The following is a 19043-nucleotide window of genomic DNA, read 5'->3' as shown; positions in this document are numbered from 1 at the left end:
TAGCAGCAACATTTCAGGGAAGAACTTGAAATTTGGAATGTGTGATGAAATAGGAAATAGGTGAAGAGACGGGGAGAAAAGAGAGAATCCTGATAGTCTTACTCCTCAGTCAGAACCGCAAGGACCACAGTCCCTGAAAAGTATGAATGTTTACTAATTTGACAGAGCGGGGCACATGGCAGTAAGGATTAATTGATTCAAGTTATGGAAGTTTTCATCAATGAACTTAAATCATAACAATGAGTTTCATTTTTACCTTTAGACCAAAGAAATCTTGTAGCCATGGGAGACAATTTAGAAGACTGATTTATACGGGAACAAAAGAGTCTTTCCTTTAACTCTCTGAAGTAGGTCTCCAGTCAATAGCTAAAAAGGAAATATGGTTTCTGGACCTTAGTCTATACCTCTAAAAGCTCTTACCATCTTCAGCCATTAGAGAATTTATTTCTGTCACTCTAGATGAATGTACAAAGGGCTGGTAAATATATCCTGCAAGATGGTATCTAGTCTCTGGGTCACAAGTGGGGTTTCTATTTTATCATGGGAAGAATGAAACATGGTTTTCTTCTTGGATGGATCCAGATTTTTACCAAACTATGATGATTATTATAAGATTGGCAGACCATGAAATCAGGTTAAAGACCCATGGCTCTATGGAGACGGTGAAGATCAGACAGAATCTAGAATCCATTGATCTAGAAAGGGTGAATTTCTTTCTATTAGGGCAGTATAATCATATGGTCAGGTATTATTATCACTGCCATTGCCTTGTAGGGTATAGAATTGAGTTATTCTGGTTTTCTTGGAACTCTAGGAAGGACTCAAGAGTGTGGATAGAATACTATAATTTGACATGAGTGCTAACCTAATAGTCTCATAATATATTATAATGAGTTAATTACTTGATTGAGAATTCCTGAAGAAGAAAATCAGTAAACAGCATAAAAAGATCAACATAATCCTATAAGATCTCCATTTTTTATCTGAGGACCAATTGTATGGGAAGTATATCAAGCCCTAATGAGTTCCTCATCTGATCAGACCCGAGATCCTAAGTTACTCTAGGGAAGTGGCCACAGGATATCTCCAAAAAACCTGCATGTCACAAAAAATCAGACCAGAAAGCTTAAATAAGATGGGCGTGAGGAAACACCCATACCTTCAGCTCATTTTTCAATCCAATTTGGACTAAAAATGGAGCTGAAGATTTTATCTAGCAGGGCTTCTTCTTCAGGAAATGATTCTTGATTCTTTTAAGATCCTTCCTGAGTCCTACATGGTAGGAAGACTCATCCTTTCCGTAGAAGGAACTTTTACAAATTTCAACTTCTAACCCACATTGTTCATAAGAAGGACTGAAAGAGAACTGGTGACTGGAAAAGATTCAAGAATCAAAGGGCCTAATTTGGCTCCTTTCCAGGCCAAACTTTGGGAAACACAAAGGTATTTCAGGCAGATGTCAAAGGCCAGAGAATAATACGTGTCTAGCACATTTTCTTCTTTCCAAGACACTCTGCCTGCTCTAACTCCACAGGTCTAGCTTGTCGCTTTCTGGTAGCATCGGTTAGTCCAGGATAATTCCTTGATGGCAGAACGTGAGGGGGAGTAGAGTAATTTAGTCTTTAGGATGGAAGCAGTGACCATAGTCCAGGTCTTACTCAAGGCATTACTGTAAGTGTTTGAAAGGAGGGCATCTTGAAGTGACTGCACTAAGTTACTTCCTAGCATTCTCATCTCTCAGTCAACGTCATTTCTCTAGTATAATATGCCCAGGAAGCTGGAAAGCAAAGTTTCTGCTAAGGGACTTAAAAGAAACATTAGCCACCTCCTTAGCTGAGGGTGGCATGGGGGAATGATGCTGATGTTAATTCAGCTAGAGTAGAATGGAAAGCCAGGCATGAAGGATATGACTGATCTTGGAGGAAAAGCATCAATTGAGAGGATCTAAGAAGGTTGGAGAAGGTAAAGATGGGAATAAAAAGGTCCTGGTTTTGAAAGCCGAGTTCAGCACTAAACTTTCCAACTGCACCATTCTTGGGGGAAAGAGGGAAAAGAGAGCACAAGATATGCAAAATCGGTCATCTCCAACCCATCCAGCTGAGAACCGCAGAATAGCTGCTTACTCCAGTAATGCTTTTGCTTATTGTACACACGAAAAAAAAAAATCTTTCCCCTTCCCCAACTATACGCAAAAAAGCATTTAAAGAGTCCACAGGGAAAGCTTATCACGCTCCAAATACAAAATGGTTTACTTTACATGCAGCCAAATATACAAGAAGTGAATTCGAAAACAAACTTAATTCAATTCATTATATTTGCTTGGCACAATTGCAATTCAGTTTTAAAAAAATATTTGAAAAATACTGAAACTGACCTGAATTCAAGTATTACGGTTTCTTCAACAGAAACATTATCAATGCAATAAAACATCACATGGAATATATATCAAAGCAAAACTCCTTCTCGGGTTGTTTTTCCCCCCTTAAGTTACTGTTGTTGTTTTTCATTTCTATACAGTTTTAATGCCAACATGACTCACAACTATAGTTAAAATTAATATTATTGCATTGTTTTTGCATATCTTGTGGAACAGAAAATGCAGAGAGTTACTGATTTCCCTTTCAGAAACAGAGACAGTGGTTTGTTTTTGCATTCAAATGGCCCCAGAATCGGATCTCCCTGTAGGGCTAAACCAAAGAGTGGAGAACTGCACATGCATGCCCGCATACATACACATACACGCCCATGCAGTGTCACCCAGCTCAACCTATTAGGCACATCAACACACACACACACACACACACCCACACACCCACACACAAACACACACACCCCTCTATCTCTGGCCTCCATGAGCACATCCAATTGAAAATGAACCCAACTCAAGCACTCACATGTGCAAGATTACACTGAGTGCACTGCCTACTATCTTTAAGTTATAGAACAAAACACCCCATCCCACCCACCCCCGAGGATTCTGTTATTATCAAAGGAAAGAAAATAATAAAGTCTTGGGCATACACAAATGTTGGTAAAACTCTCCTTCTAATGAAACTCCAATGGGGAAAAAGAACCCCTCCTCCCATCATCACCAAAAATAAACAAGAACACAACTGTTTAAATAATACAATGAAACCAAACCTGATTTACATTTGCCAAAGTGAAAATGATAAGGTGGGTGGCTAAAAAGCCCCGTAAACACTCTCCCTCCTCCCTGAACCCTCAGAAATCAAAATTAAAAATGGAAACTGGAACATGCTGCCAAGAAAAATATCAAAATGGCAAAAACAAATGAGCACTCTACAGAAGCCCTGTGCCACCTTACTTTGTAAGGTGAGCTACATTGGTGGGCAGTGCCAACCCCCTATAAGCCTTGACTTCTCAGCACCACTGCTAGCGCAAGCTTTATGTGACTTGTGCAGGCAATGTGACCCCAACCTGAAGGGGTGGGCATGACCCAACCTCCTAGGAGTCTTGGTTTGTAGCATCTCTAGGCACTCCCCCTTCCACCCTCCTGCTCCTCCCTCCTAAAAGCTTCTCCTGCCATCTCTTTCTTCCTCTTCTTCCTCCCCCTTTGGCAAAGTGTTGGGATCTTCGGCAGAAGTCATGCCGCCATTTCCTTTTCCAAATCCATAGGGCCCTGGCTCTATGGAGACAGTGAGGCTCATACAGAATATGTGCAAAAATGATTTTTTTACAAGCAAAGTTGAAAGACACCCGTTTGATGCAGGGTCCTTTTGGTGAGGGTGGCCCACAGGAAATGATATTTCCCTTCTTGCACAGTAGGCAGCTGTCCCTTTCTGGTATAGGGCCTGAAGTAAGGAGGGGGTAAGGTACCTCTTCTCTTCCTCCTCCCTCCCTTATTCTTCCACCTCCTCACCACTCTACACCTGTGGACTGGGGTTGTTGCTTCTCTTTCCCCTGAAAAGCTCTCTCTCATCACCACCCAACTCTGTCTCTCATCCCAACAGAAATGAATGAAGAACGCTGTTCCGGTTAACTCCAGGTCACGAGAACAGTGAGGCACTTCTGAAACGAACCTATTAGGAACATTGAAACAAATTAAAAAAAACCCCGAATCATGACAGCTCCAGCAACTACAGGCTGCTGATATAAACCCTGCTGTCCTGGAGTTCCTCCTCACTCTTTTGACATTCGGGGTTGGGCATTCCCTCTTCTTCTTCACCACCTGCTTGGTCCTGCCCCGGGTCCCTGCAGTTAACAAAAGGCAATAGGTTGCCATTGGGGCTCTGCTTGCTGCTACCACTGAGGATATTGTCAGCCGCATTCTCCATTTCCTCTATTGTCATATCACAGGCATCAGCAAGTTCTTGGGTTGTGACTTCGATGAACTTGGGATCTTGAGCAAATTGCCCCAGTCCTTCCGAAATCAAGACCTGAGGAGGAGATAGAAAGAGAAGATACAAGAAACAAAGAAGGAAATCATTATAGGGGGAAAGCTTCTTTCCTCAGAATTATAGTGATAGAGTATTTTTTCTGGTTGCCTGCAGCTTATGTTAAGCTCCTAGGAACTTTTTAGGGGCATAGGGACCTGGGACCATCAACCCATACCCTGTGCTCATAGACCTAAGGCTGGAAGGGACTTTGGAGATCATCTAGACCAACCTCCTCGTTTTTATGGTTGAATAAGCTGAGTCCCAAAGGTGGCCAATGGATTTTTTCCGAGGTTATACACAGTAACCAACAGAGATGAGATCTGAACTCGGGGCCAGATCTAATTCCAGAATCCTTTCCATTGTATCAGGTCATGGCTACACTTGACATTCATTTTCTCTACTAGCTACTTAAGCCATAGAATCCCAGACTCGTAGAGAGTCGCAGAGCTAGAAAGTAGAAAGAGATTGCTCTAGATGGACTACTGGCCCATGCTGGGAAGAACCTTGTATAATGTTTCCTGTTATCATTATTTAAAAAACAACAACTCCATACCATCTGCCTTAGAAATGATACAAGTATTAGTTCCAAGGCAGAAGAGTAGTAAGGGCTAGGCAACTGGGGCTAAGTGATGTGCCCAGGGTCAAACAGTTAGGACATGCCTGAGCCACATTTGAACCTAGCACCCTCCTATCTCCAGGTCTGGCTCTCTATCCGCTGAGCCCTCTAGCTTCCCTCTATTTCTTATATTCTTAACACTTGGAGTCCGGAATGGAGGCACTGGTTCCAAGTTCCTAGAAGCCTATTATAACTTATGTGTTATTTGGTAGCTTCCAATATTTTAGTAAGAGAGGCCATAATAATAATAAAAATGATTATTTACAACAGCACATGCCATCTCACTATGTTCCCAGGAGACATAATTTGACCTAGTTACCTTTCTAAACTACTTCCTGTGTTTTGGGAGATGCTTGGCAATTTTAGCAAATTTAGCTTTGCTGTATTTTGTATCAGGGCTCTCTTGGTCAGTCAGATTCCTTCATAAATCTGAAAAGCCTTCCTTCTGATTACCCACTACTCCCAAAGGAAACTGACTAGTGGACAAGCCTTTTTCCCATAGGGATCAGGGTAGCATTCTAAGGCTAATGTAAGGGTCAAGGCTATTTTGGTTGAGTTTATATCCAATTCCTTTTGGAAAGAGCTGAATTAATCCTGATATTTTCTTTTCTCCTCTCTGAAGATGCCTGGGAAATCCTCTCCATTTCCATTGACTGCTGAGAATATCGTCATCGCCTCTCCCTCCCCTGCTCCCTCTGGGGTTGATGCCACATACCGCTTCAACTAGACTGCTAGCACTGCCATGGAATTGTCTGCCAGTTGCTCCAGCCTGGCTGGGCACAGTGAGGGAGACTGGCCGGGCTCTCCGGGAGGTGCTGCCCCTGCTGCCTCCACAGTTGGCATTCTCTGCATACCAGGAGCTGCAGTGGACTGATGGGAAGCTGCTGTTGAGCTTCTCGACAGACTCTGCTCCTTCTAGCCACAGTGTAGGAATGGGCTGCAGGGGCCAGGCTTGGCCATGAGGAGTTGCTGGGGGGGTGGCACTTGGCCTGGGGAATGTGGTGTTTGGAGAATGGCTTCTCTGAAGGAGAGGGCTGAGGCCTGTCACTGCCAATGCCTGTGGACACAAAGGATGCAACTATGGTTAGGAATGAAGACCGGAAATTGTGGATCTCCTGTTTTACCAGGTGGAAACTGCAGATGAGATGTTAATATGATTCCACATCCCTGAGATGTCCACCTGAGATGTCCCCTATTTTTATCCCTCCTCCTCCCTTACCAGTCCTGAGTGACCTCTCTTTCCTCTGAACTCTTGAGGAGGTTAGCTCTGCCACTCATCTGGCAATTAATCAAGTCCTCTGCTATTGCAGCATCACATTGTCATAGAAATCTCATTTAACTTTCTACTTGTTCATGTCCCAATCCAAACTTGGACTTTGTTTTCTTTATGTCTTGTAGTTAGTTATAAAAAAAGGCCAATTCTGCTTGAATGCATGGGAAGAGTAGTTCAATCTTCATGAAGGATGATCTGTGGCAACATAGGGAGAGAACTTGGCATCATGTCCTGTGCCACTGACTTTCTTTTTCCTCAGAAAGAAAGCTCCTACTGGCATTGACGGACCTCAACAACTTGGCTCCTATGTACCTTCCCTGACTTGGTTCCTAGTGCTTATCTTAACTTCTCTACCCCAATTGGACCATTATGAAGCTCCATGTCCCACCTCTGCATGTTTCCACAAATTTATTCTTTGTCCCTGAAATGTATTCTCTCCTCATCACTCCTTCTCATGAGCCTTATCTTCCTTCAAAGTTTAACTCAGGCCTCACCTTCTCCATGAAACCTCCTTGCTATTCTAAGATTAAAAATGAATATCCAATACTCCAAGTATTATATTTTATAAGATTTATTAATAATCACTTGAAGTAGAGGAAAGTAAAAACCATCAGTAAAGAGCAGTTTCCCAGACCAAGAAAAGTGGGAGGAGAGAGAGAGAGAGAGAGAGAGAGAGAGAGAGAGAGAGAGAGAGAAAGAGAGAGAGAGAGAGAGAGAGAAAGCACAGAGCTACACAAACTTACCTACCAAATGTTAGGATGTAACGTGGGGATGAAAGAGGAATGCTGGGAAATGTAGTTATGTAGTTCAAGGGTACACAATTCTAATTACACACTATTGGTGTTTCCTCTATATTTAACTTCCCTCAAACTATACTTTTCCTGCTACTAGCATATAGATTCTTTCAGAACAGGGACTCTTGTTATCTTTCTTAATGGGAGAGGCTTAATAGAAGTTTGTTGAATTGCACTGATACCAAGTTGTTGCAAGTTCTTGTCTCATTGTTCTGAGTGCTATTTTTTTATGCAAGGGCAAAATCTTTGTATCTTGGGGAAAAAATGACAACTTTTTTTAAATTAAAAAGGGGAATAAAAGCTAATGAGAGCTTTCTAGTGTTATTTAAATTAAGATCAAGTTAAGAAACATTATAAAAAAACAAGTGCTATTTGTTTCCTTACTAGGGTTCCCTCCTACTTAGGGAGAATTGGTGGCCCTACTCTAAGTGTTTCCTTGTGGCAGCTCTTTATCAGGGATTACCAATTTGAGGGGCTCTGTAAACTTTAGGAGAGCTTCACCATTACAGTTTCCCAGTAAGAATCAATTTTATTCCTCCCTCCCTCCCTCCCTCCCTCCGTCCCTTCCTTCTTTCCTTCCTTCCTTCCTTCCCTCCCTCCTTCCCTCCTTCTTTCCTTCCTTCCCTCCCTCCTTCCTTCCTTCCTTCCTTCCTTCCTTCCTTCCCCCCTACCCTTTACCTTCTACCTTAGAAGCAATACAAGTATCAGTTCTAAGGCAGAAAAATGGTAAGGGCTAGGCAATGGGGATTAAATGACTTGTCTAGGGTCACACGACTAGGAAGTATCTGAGGTCAGATTTGAAATCCAGTACCTTCTGTCTCTAGCCTGCTCTCTATCCACTGAGTCACCTAGCTGCCTGTCTATAGTACTTGAAAGTTCATAACAAATTTACCTCACAACAGCTTAGTGTAGTGCCTGGCATAAATACTTATTGATTGACTAATATTAGTGCAAATATTATCCTCTTTTATAAGATGAGAAAAGCAGGATTTATAGAGATGAGATGACTTGCTTAGGGTTATGCATTCTGTCTCAGAGCTAAGAAGATTAGTAAACAAGAGTCCTAACTCTAGGTAGGGCCACCTTTCTGTTGATAACATGATGACATCTTTTTAGAGCATTCTCTGCCTTTACCACTCTTACAGAGGAAGGGATAAAGCTGTGTCTGTGTAGGTACAAGCTAGTGGAAACTCTGTTGAAGGGCTTCACCCCTGTGGAATTGCTCACAGACTGAGCTCTTAGGGGCTCTTTAGCCCAGTGGGCTGTGACTTTTCTAGGATGGTTACCTGGTGATGAACCAGATGCAAGGGCAGCACTGTCTTCTGAGAAATGTCTCCTCCTTGGTTCTTTTGTCTCTTTAGACACTCCAAGTGGAAGGAGGCTCTCCGACCTGCAATACCAATCCCAATGCACTAGTGTCAGGGTTTTTATCATCCCAGGAGGATTTCTTGATGGCTCATAAGACATTCCAGGTCTTTCTGGAAAGTGTAAGTGTAGCCAGTAATGGCTGGTTGCTAAGCTCCACCTATTCTCCCACCCTTAGCTTTGATGCTTAGTGACATTTTGCAGAGGGTTTTTAAATTCCAACACCCCATCCCTCTGAAGCCTTGTCCCTGGAAGCTCTGTCCAGTGGTTCAACAGCTTGGGAGTTTGCCTAATTTCTACAGTGGTGTGCCTGACTCTGATTAGATCTTTTCCCAGCTAGCCCAAAGTGCCTTGGGTAGTATTATCCTGGGATCCCAGGGAGGAGGACTGGATTACGCACAACCTGAAGTAGACAGAAAAAACAAGCGGAAAGGCTTTTTATATTAATACAGTTGAGGACATGTAGAAATGGAATGGTTTTAGGCCTAATTATCCAGTTATGTTTTATGGAAAATGTAGCTGAATGTAAACAGATTTCTGGGAGAAAAATTCCCCTCTTAAAATTGTAAGTATAAAAGAATGTATGTATTACAAGTACTTGTAGAGAACGCAAGATTCTAGTATGAAAAGAGACTTAATATTCTATCACAATGATGACCGATATGGAAATATGTTTTGCATGATCATGCACATGTAACCTAGATCAATTTGCTTTTCATGTCTGAGAGTGGAGAGAGAAGGAAGGGTGGGAGGCAATTTGGAACTTATCAATTCAAAAACCATGTTATTATACATAATTGGGAAAATGAAATCTTAAAAAAAAAAAAAGAAAATAGACTCAACCCTTAATTTTCTTTCACAGTTTCTAAATATTTTCTTCCATAGGGCCAATATCATGTCAATAGATTTTTTTCTTTTCTTTTTTAAAGCCGTTGCCTCTCAACTTAGAATCAACACTGTGTATTGGTTCCAAGACAAAAGAACGGTAAGGATGAGGAAATAACAGTTAAGTAACAAGCCTAGGGTCCCACAGGTAGGATGTGTTTGAGGCCAGATTTGAACCCAAGACTTCCTATCTCTAGACCTCATTCTCGATCCACGGAGCCACTTAGCTGCCCCATGTGTCAGTATATTCAAGCTCAAAAAATGTTCAGTGTTTAAATTAGTTTAGAAAAACTATTGTCAGTTAATTCACCCAAAGGTGCCAACTTTATAACTTCTCTATGCCTTCCTTCTTTTCCCTTCAAGCTACCTTTACATATATCACGGAATGGGGGAGGCAAGGAATGAAGTTGTGAGGGTTCCCGGGATAGTACCGTACCTCAGGCCCCCTACTGAAAGAACCTTTGGGGATGTCTGGTCACAGCAAGGGGAGAAGGCATGATCAGTTACCTAGTGAGGCAGAGTGGAGGAATCCTCTCTTTGTAGACTGCCTGGTCTTGTCTTCTGGTGGTGTCAGCTGTCTGTTCTCATCATCCTGATAGGATAACCTAGAACAAAGAAAACTCAGGGTTTGCTTGCAGAGGCCAAGCCATGAAGAAGAATTGTGTGAGCTCCTATTCAGGCTCAGACAACCCCAGAGAGCAATGTTGGTTTTGCTAAATGATCTGTTGAGGAATCTGTACTTGGTGTGCTTTTTCAAGGTAAAGGAGGGAGTAGGGATGAGTTGCTAACACTGGATCTCTTGCCTTGTTACCTGACATGGGCACTATTTGCTTGACTTGATTGGTAGGAGTTCTCCAACTTGCTTTTGCCACTTAACTCACCTTGGGGTCCACGTCTCATGATGCAGCAATCTGACCAAGTAGTTATCTCGATTGCCACATCAACCTTTCCTTCAAAAGCCTATCCAGTCTATCTGTTACATGAGCTTCTCAGGAGAGCAATGGACAAACTCTTGTTTTACCAGAATCTCTGTCCACTCCTCGCTCACCAGTACTTCTGCTGCTGAGTTGTACATTGTGCCACCAAATCAACACACATGTTCTATGGAGCTCATTAGCCTCTACAACCTGCCCCAATTACGCTGGGCAGCCCAGAAGAAGAATTTCACCAGTCTTTGACACCCACAGCCCTTCATTCCTAGGCTGAACTTTTCTCTGACATGGGATGGTGCCACCCTTTTGGGCAAAGGACCCCTGGGCTCACATCTCAGTGGAGATCAGGCTGGGCTCACTGCAGTATTCTGTGTCCTCATTCACATTCCCTTCATAGGTCTTGTTGGGGGCTGCCTCCTCTGGACACACCATGGCTATCCGGCTGTCCCGGGAGTGGTACCTATGGAGCCAGAAAACACAAGATAATAAAAAAAAATAATCCTGGGCAAAAGGTATATTCTAGAGATTATAAAAAAAGAAAGACATTTCCACCGTGACCTCTTCCTTTCATAGGAAATGAATATGACGGGCAGCTAAGTGGCTCAGTGGATTGAGAGCCAAACCTGATGTCAAGAGGACCTGGGCTCAAATCTGGCCTTAGACTCTTACTTCTTAGTTGTATGACCCTGGGCAAGTCACTTAACCCTGTTTGTTAAGCTGTTGTCATCCTTCTGTCTTAAAATTGTTACTAAGATAGAAAGTAAGGGTAAAAAAAAAAGAAAAAAGAAAAGAAATGAGCATGAGAGACGTAGCACATGGATTCTAGAAAGAGGATACAGTCAAGTTGTAGAAAGACAGCTAACTCCTGGTCTTTGAGATGGGATCCCCTGATTTCTGTCCTGGCTCTATCACTAGCATATTGATCCAGTCTCTTCCCTTTCTATGCCTCAGATCCTCCCTTTGCAAAATAAGTGTAACAATGCTTGTCCTATCTACCTCACAGCAGTTGCAATGAAAGGGAAAATAGATGTGAAAAGGCTTTGTGAAGCCAAACTCGATTTGAGAACCTTAGGACAGCACCCTAAGAAGATCCCCAACCTCTGCTTCTAACACACGCCTTCCTGCAGGGTAGGGGAAGAAATGTTCCTCCTCTCTGCACAAGCAGGCATTTATCTGGGCATAGCTAACACAGCTCTTATTGGAGGAGGAGACTCCTCTCATTGGGCATTATTGACCTGAAGGTGAGAGCAACTTGGGAAAAGGGTCAAATGGGGGAACAAGGAGCTAAGTTGGAGTACTCTTTCTGCTGAGAATAGGGCGATGCCATCTTCTAGAATTCTCTGTCTCTGAAGTCAAGAAGAATTGGGGAAAATTCCTTGTTCTGACCCATATTGGCTGTGTGACCCTGGACAAATCACGGTTAGGTGGTGTTGGGTCTGGAGTGAGGAAGACCTGAGTTCAAATGCAGACTTATCCACTTATTAGCCCTTTGGCCTTGGGCAAGTCACTTAACCTCTGTCTTCTTTCATTTCTCAGCTATAAAATAGGAATCATAATGGCAATGTGAGGTCAAAGAGTGAGGAACAAATAAGATATTTGTAAAAAGTTTAGCACAGTCTCAGGCACATCATAAATGCTTAATAAATGCTTATTCTATTCCTTTCCTCTCCACCAGTACCTTAGGCAATGCTATAAGATTACAAAGTACAGACCAGTGCAAATAGGCAGTGTGAATTCAAATAATGCAAACATGTCAGGGAATTCATTCATCATCTTCTGTCTTAGTATCAGTTCCAAGACAGAAGAGCAGCAAGGGCTAGGCAATTGGGGTTAAATGACTTGCCCAAGGTCACCCAACTAGAAAGTTTCTAAGGCCAGATTTGAACCAGGTCCTCATGACTCCAGATCTGGCACTCTAAACATGGTGCTACCTAGCTGCCCCAGCTATATTTTAAAATTGTAATGCTAAGATTCTGGTAGGCCATTTTTTTGAAGGCAGCTGCGTTATGTGGTAATAATAAGTAGCTCACATTTACATAATGTTTTTTAAGGTTTACAAATGGTGTACCCCACAACAGCGCTGTGAGGTAGGGAAATGGCATGATGTGATAGATAAAGCCCTGGAAATGGAGTCAGGATAGACCTGGGTTCAAATCTCACCTCTGACACTTGCTGGGTGACCATAGGAAAGTTTTAAAAATCTTTTTGAGGCTTAGTTATTTTATCTGTGATGAGGATGATAATAATAGCTCTAGTACCTGTCTAATAAGGTAATTGTGAGATTCAAGTGAGATAATGTATATAAATGTGAATTTTTATTGATCTTATTATGTCTGTTTTCTAGGTGAGGAAATAGAGGCTTAGAAAAATTAAATGATTTTCCGAGGTCAAAGAGTAAATGGCATATTTGTCTCTCCTAACACCATGTCCAAAGTCTAACCACTCTACCAGCTGGGAAAATCAATGGCAATTGCAACGAGGAAAGACCTGATCCAATATTTCTCTGCTCTGTAAATGAACTGTAAGCTGAAAGCTTCCCTTAGAAGAAGGACAGGAACTTTGATGGAGGTCTAAGTTTGAAAGGAAGACAGATGGCAGGCAGTCTGCTTCTGGCTGTGGGACGCAGTTGATGAAATACAGACAGGCTCTGAAAATGATGGGTTACTAATACTAAGGCTGATGGAAAGACAGGACCCAGATGCTGACTTGGAAAAACAAGTGAAGTAGCTGAGTTTCAAGCAAAGTTAGAATCAGACTTAACCATCTACTGAATATGCTTCTGGGAGGCTAAACTTTTGAACAGAAAAGTGGTTTGGAAAAGAAGTACAGGGAGAACTTTCCAAGGGCTTAAAGCCACAGAATCTTCCAGGGAAATGAAGTAAGAAGTCAGTGCAAAACAATTTGAAATCCAGGAGGTCTGAAGAGGAAAATGTTATTACTGGGAGGGAGATTTAGGTAAAGAGGAGGAAGTGGCTTTAAGTTGGATTTTAAAGGATGAGTTTGAATTCTTTCTTTCCACATTTCAACTCCAAACCCACTAGATCCTTCTCTATTGTTTATAAATATGTAAGGATCTCTTTTGAAAGCCTTCATTTGAGTCTACTATGCCCTCAAGCTCCTGTCCTAAGTCTCTCTTCCCTTTTACAACCAAATTCTGAGAAAAGAAACAAATTGTCTCTACTTGTCACCTCCACTTTCACACCTTAGACACATTTTTTTAGCCTTGGGAGTAATCTGTCTTCTGATCTTATCATTCCACTGAAACTCCTCTCATTAAGGTTATCAATGACCAAGAGGTCATCACCAAGTTCAATGGTCTTTTCTCAGTGCTTTTCCTTCTTGACATCTTGCAACATTTAACATTGTTGGCCATTTCCTCTACCTATATACTCTCTTCCCTTGGTTTTTGTGACACCAGTCATTCTTCTTTCTGTCTGACTGTTCCTCAGGCTCCTTTTGTTGGAGGCTCCTGTCTCCTAAGAAGATGTACCTGAGACCTCTGTTCTAGGTTATCTTCTCTTTTCTTTCCACATCCTTTCTTTTGATGGTCTCATCACTATCATCTCTATGCAGATGAATCCCTATTCTTTGTGTTTATTCCTAGCTCATATGAGATTATGGAATCCAGTACTTCAACACCATCCCTCTACTGGACATCTCCAACCAGCTGTCCAGTGGAAGGAAGGAAACAAGATTATTATATAGCAGGTACTATGTTAAGCACTTTACAAATATTATTTCATTTGATTTCCACAATTACCTTGAGAAGAAGTGGCATTAAACCCATTTTATAATTAAAGAATTTGAAGTTAAGTGACTTGTCCAGGGTCATGCAACTGGTGACTAAGGCCAGATTTTAACTCAGATCTTCCTGATTCCAAGCTGTATGCTCTATCTTCTAGGTTACCCAGCTACCCAAGTGGGCATTTTTTTGTGATTTGAAAGATTTTGTTTAATTAATTAATTTAGAATATTTTTCCATGGTTACATGATTCATGTTCTTTCCCTTCCCTCCTTCCATCCCCCTCCCATAGCCAATGAGCAATTCTGAGTGGGCATTTTAAACTCAACAAGTCTTAAATAGGACCCAGTATTTCCTCTGTTCTCCACACTTCACCCTTCATTCATATTCCTAACTTTCTTATTTCTGTGCAGGGTACTCAAGTTGATAACCTCAGAGTCATCTTTGACTCTTCTCCTTCATTCCTTACATCCAAAACAATTGCCAAGTGTTATCAATTCAGCTTCTATAATATATCTTGTAATGGTTCTCTTCTCTTTATTCACATAGGCACCATCTTAGTTTATCCCCTCTCACCTGGACTGCTACAATAGCCTTTTTTTCTTTAATTAAAAAAATCTAAACCCTCACTTTCTGTTTTAGAATTGATACTAAATATTGGTTCTAAGACAGAAGAATGGAAAGGGCTAGGTCAGTGATGGTGAGCCTTTTAGAGGGGTGGGTAATGTGAAAAATGTCCTCAGGTGAAGGAGAGGGGAGCAGACTGGTCTCATATCCTTCTGGCTTTCTAGTAACAAATTCTGGTGAATTCTCTGCTGGGGCAATAGCACACATGCCCATAGAGAGGACTCTGAGTGCCCCTTCTGGCATGTGTGCCATAGGTTTGCCACAATGGGATTAGGCAATAGGGGTTAAGTGATGTGCCCCAGGTCATACAGCTAGGAAGTGTCTGAGGGCAGATTTGAATTCAGGACCTCCCATCTCCAGGTATGGCTCTCAATCCATTGGACCACCCAGCTGCCCCTTTGATAGCCTCTTAATTGGTCTCTCTCCCTCAGGACTCTCATTGACTATTCATCTTTTATCCCAGTGCTAAACTGATACTCTTAAAAGTATAAGACTTGACCATGTCACTCCCCTGATTAGTGGCTTCTTATAGCCCATAGGATAATGTAGCATTGGAATTTTAATCAATGAAGACTATGAGGCCATTTCTCAATGAATAACATTGTTTATTAATGGATTTGTTAATTTGTTGTTAATTGTTAATTGTTCTTAATGGGTTAATTGCTAATTAATGGGTTTATTAATGAGATTTCCATTAATAAAAAACAGTACCTTTTCTTTAGCCTCCCTCCACAAAAAAGAGACAGAGTGAGTCCTTTCTTTTGCTTAGAAAGGGAGTCAGATTCTCTTTCTGATTGGCTTGACAGTTCCACCTTAGGGCCTCCCTTGACAGTCCCCATTGGTGGATATTTCAAAGGAGGAGAAGGACTAAGAGACTTCAACTCCTCCCTTATTACTTCATGACAGGAGAGGCAGGTCTTTGCCTTATCCTGGAAGATGCCAGCTCCCCAGCCACATTACAGGCCTCATCTTACTTTCAAAATGGGTCAAAATTCATCATGGCTGATCAGCCTTGGCTATAATCCTATTAAGATATTAACATCAGAAAAAAGAAGGTCCCAACCAAGTCTGATAGCTTGGGTGGAAGTGGAGGCCTAGAGGCAGACTGTTTCAGCCTGACTTTGAAGAGGGCTTTGAAGAGGAAAATGATTTCATATAAATATCACAATTCAGTATTAATATTCCTCAGTAAGATACAGACTCTTTTATTTGACTTTTAAAACCCTCTAAAATCTAGCTTTTGCCTATCACTGCTGTCCTTAGACATTCATTTCAGTTAAATATGGTTCTCTACATCATGACATTTTTTTATATTCTTATCTTTGTGCAAATACTTTCCTTCCTCATTTTGACCCTGAGGAATACCTAGCTTTCTTCAAAGCTCAAACCTCCTTGAGAAAATTAATCCTGATTCACTCCTCCCTTACTGACTCTTTAATATATACAAAGAAAGGGCAGCTGGGTAGCTCAGTGGAGTGAGAGTCAGGCCTAGAGACAGGAGGTCCTAGGTTCAAACCCGGCCTCAGCCACTTCCCAGCTGTGTGACCCTGGGCAAGTCACTTGACCCCTATTGCCCACCCTTACCAATCTTCCACCTATGAGACAATACACTAAAGTACAAGGGTTTAAAAAAATATATATATGCAAAGAAATACAAATTATTTTGTATTATCTGTGTATGTGTTGTTCTCCTCTCTCCCCATAGTCTAAATTTCTTAAGGGCAGGGACTGTTTCCTTTATATCCCTCTTGCATGGTATCTGGGGCATAGGAGTCATTTGATAATTGCTTTTTGAATTGACTTGAATAGGATAGTCAAAGATGGGGAGAAAAGAAATACCAGGGTTTTGTTTTTCTTGCCTTTTTGGTGGATGAGGAAGAAAAAAGGGAAAAAATTCTGAATGGGAAATGAAATAAAAATTGAATTAAAAAACTAAAAATTCTATTAAAAATAAGTAAAAATTGAATAAAAAAGAATAGTGGAAGGAACAATAGAGGGGAAGAGAGAGATGAGAGATATAATGATAGGAATAATAGGAGTTAAGTGGATAGGAGGCAATTAGAGAGAACACCAAGGATGGAGGATGGAGGACTCAGTGAATGATGACACCATTGATAGAAACAGGGAGGTTAGAAGGAGTATAGGCTACTTGAAGAGTGCTATGAAACATCATAATATTTGCAGCAACACTTTCACAGGGAAAATTGCATTGTAACTTTTAAAGTAACATAAATATGAAAAAAATTGTTTTTGTTACAACTGTATTAGTCAGGAGGATTGAACTGTTCACTGGACAGTCCAAAACAGTCACGGAACCCTAGGAAAATTTACTTAAACTTGTTTTCTTAAGTCTCCCTTGGTTTTATCTATTATTTTAAAAAATATCTCTTGCTGGAGTTTTTGGTATTCAATACTTTGGTAGAGCCATGATTTTGCTGTTGGGGATGAAGGGAATGATAAAGATTGTATGTGTGAGGCATCTTGCTAGACAATGAGGATAGAAATATAAAAATTATTTGACCCTTCCTTTCTCCATAGAATTTATAGTCTAATATCAAGAAGTCACCTAGGAATTTAAGGCTTACAAAGTCTGCGTGAATCAGGTAGATAAAGTAGTTTGTCTACAATTATGGGAATTCATTTCAGGTCTCCTGACTGTAAGGAATATACACTTACCACTGCATAACACTCTAACTCTTAGGGAGACGTGGAATGTACACAGATGGTATGACACAGGATAGAATGTGATGGAGGCAGAAAAGAGACAAAGGATTATAGGAGGATAGAGAGTACTTTCATTTTGTGTGTGTGTGTGTGTGTCTCTGTGTGTGTGTGTGAGTGTGTGTGTGTGTGAGTGTGTGTGTGTGTGTGTATGTGTCATGGCAGACGTGGCCATTTTGAAGGAAGAAAATAATTTAAAAAATTTAAACCTTTACCTTCTGTCTAAGAACCAATATTAAGTTTTGATTCCAAGGCAGAAGAGCAGTAAAGGTTAGGCAATTGGGATTAAGTGACTTGCCCAGGGTCACACAGCTAGGAAGTGTCTGAGGCCAGATTTGAACCCAAGTCTCTTGACTCCAGACCTGGCACTCTGTCTATATCTAGCTGTCTTGAAAAGAAGGATTTTGACAGAGATGGGAGAGGAGTGGGAGATGATTTGGGGAAATAGCTGTGCCATCCTTGTCCATGTTTAACCATAAATCCTCCATCAAAGTTTGACCTGACATTGTTAGTGTGAATTTTAAAATTAATATACAAGAACTAAGTATTATATTTTATAAATTTTATTAAAACAAAAGGCTAGAGTAAAGGCAAGGCTTCCAGACCTCACTTGTGGAGAAGAGAGAAAGAGGGAGGAGCTACAGAACCTATAAAACAATAACGTGAACATGCAAACGTGGAGGTGCAGGAGAGATTAAAGGGAATTTTGGGAAATACTAAGGAACTTGTGGGGGATGAAGTCCAAGGTCCAAAATCTCCATTTATACATTAGTATTATCTCTGTGTGTTTTTTTGTTTTTTGTTTTTGTTTTTGCTTTTTGCTCACAAGGGCACCAACCAGGTGCCTTTTTAAATAGGATGGGGAGTGGACCTGTAATTAAATTGATGTGGGAGAACTGCCCAATGAAGAAATGTCTTTTGTCTTCCAGGCTTAGAGTATTGCCTACAGTCCCAAGGGGCTGTGACTTGCCCAAGTCCACAAAGACAGCATGTGTGTACAGATGTTTGGGGAGGGAAGAAGGGGGGGTCAGGGGAACTTGAAATCAGACCTCTCAGGCTCTGTATTCATATCACTACATAGCCTTTTGTCTTTAGATAAGCATACACACAACAAAAATCAACCAGTCACTTTGATCCTCCACAAAGATCAAAGGATTAAAGCCTTAAAACAAGAACAAAAACAACTGTGTGTGTGTGTGTGTGTGTGTGTGTGTATCAGACGTTGTTATAGATTCCAGGCCATGTGATTGCATGAATATTTCTATGACTGGATTAAACTGTCAGTAAGAAAAAGAGCGAGAAAGTGTGCTTTGGATGGAGTAATGTAAGACTCTCCTGACATGGGGCTCTCCTGTGGTGACCAGCAGGATAATTTGTAGCTCTTACATTTAGTTCCCTCTGGAACAGAAAGCAGTGAAGGGAGCAGAAGAGACCTGATCCCTGAAAATTATCTGGTGGTCAGACATTAGGGAGTTTGTGGAGCCTTACATCTGTAGACTGTGTCACCCTGAAAGAACATCTAGTAAAAATGACATGCGGGTGTGTGTGCGTGAGATCACTTTTTTCCTTCTTTTTTCCTTCCTTCTTTCCTTAGGGGCTGTGAAGTTGGCATGTCCTGACATTTGTCACCATAACATTCTACGACAATACATCCTAGTGCCATTAGGAGGCAAGAGTTGGGGGGTGGGTAG

At 41.3% G+C, this 19043-nt stretch overlaps 1 protein-coding gene across 1 annotated transcript in view; it reads right to left on the bottom strand.

Annotated features, from left to right (window-relative positions):
• Positions 1-4097: 4097 nt before the first annotated feature.
• Positions 4098-19043, bottom strand: part of CACNA1C (calcium voltage-gated channel subunit alpha1 C) — a 1013247-nt gene continuing 998301 nt past the window's right edge. The window contains exons 41-45 of the mRNA XM_044679095.1: positions 10594-10722; positions 9838-9935; positions 8367-8470; positions 5729-6070; positions 4098-4397 (exon numbers count right to left, since the gene is read on the bottom strand). Coding sequence (XP_044535030.1) covers positions 4098-4397; positions 5729-6070; positions 8367-8470; positions 9838-9935; positions 10594-10722 — 973 coding nt within the window. The remainder of the gene's footprint in view (positions 4398-5728; positions 6071-8366; positions 8471-9837; positions 9936-10593; positions 10723-19043) is intronic.

Source organism: Gracilinanus agilis, chromosome 5 (assembly GCF_016433145.1).
Source record: "Gracilinanus agilis isolate LMUSP501 chromosome 5, AgileGrace, whole genome shotgun sequence".
NCBI lineage: Eukaryota > Metazoa > Chordata > Mammalia > Didelphimorphia > Didelphidae > Gracilinanus > Gracilinanus agilis.
Note: the sequence above shows the minus strand (reverse complement) of the source record. Positions and strands in the feature narration are given on the sequence as shown.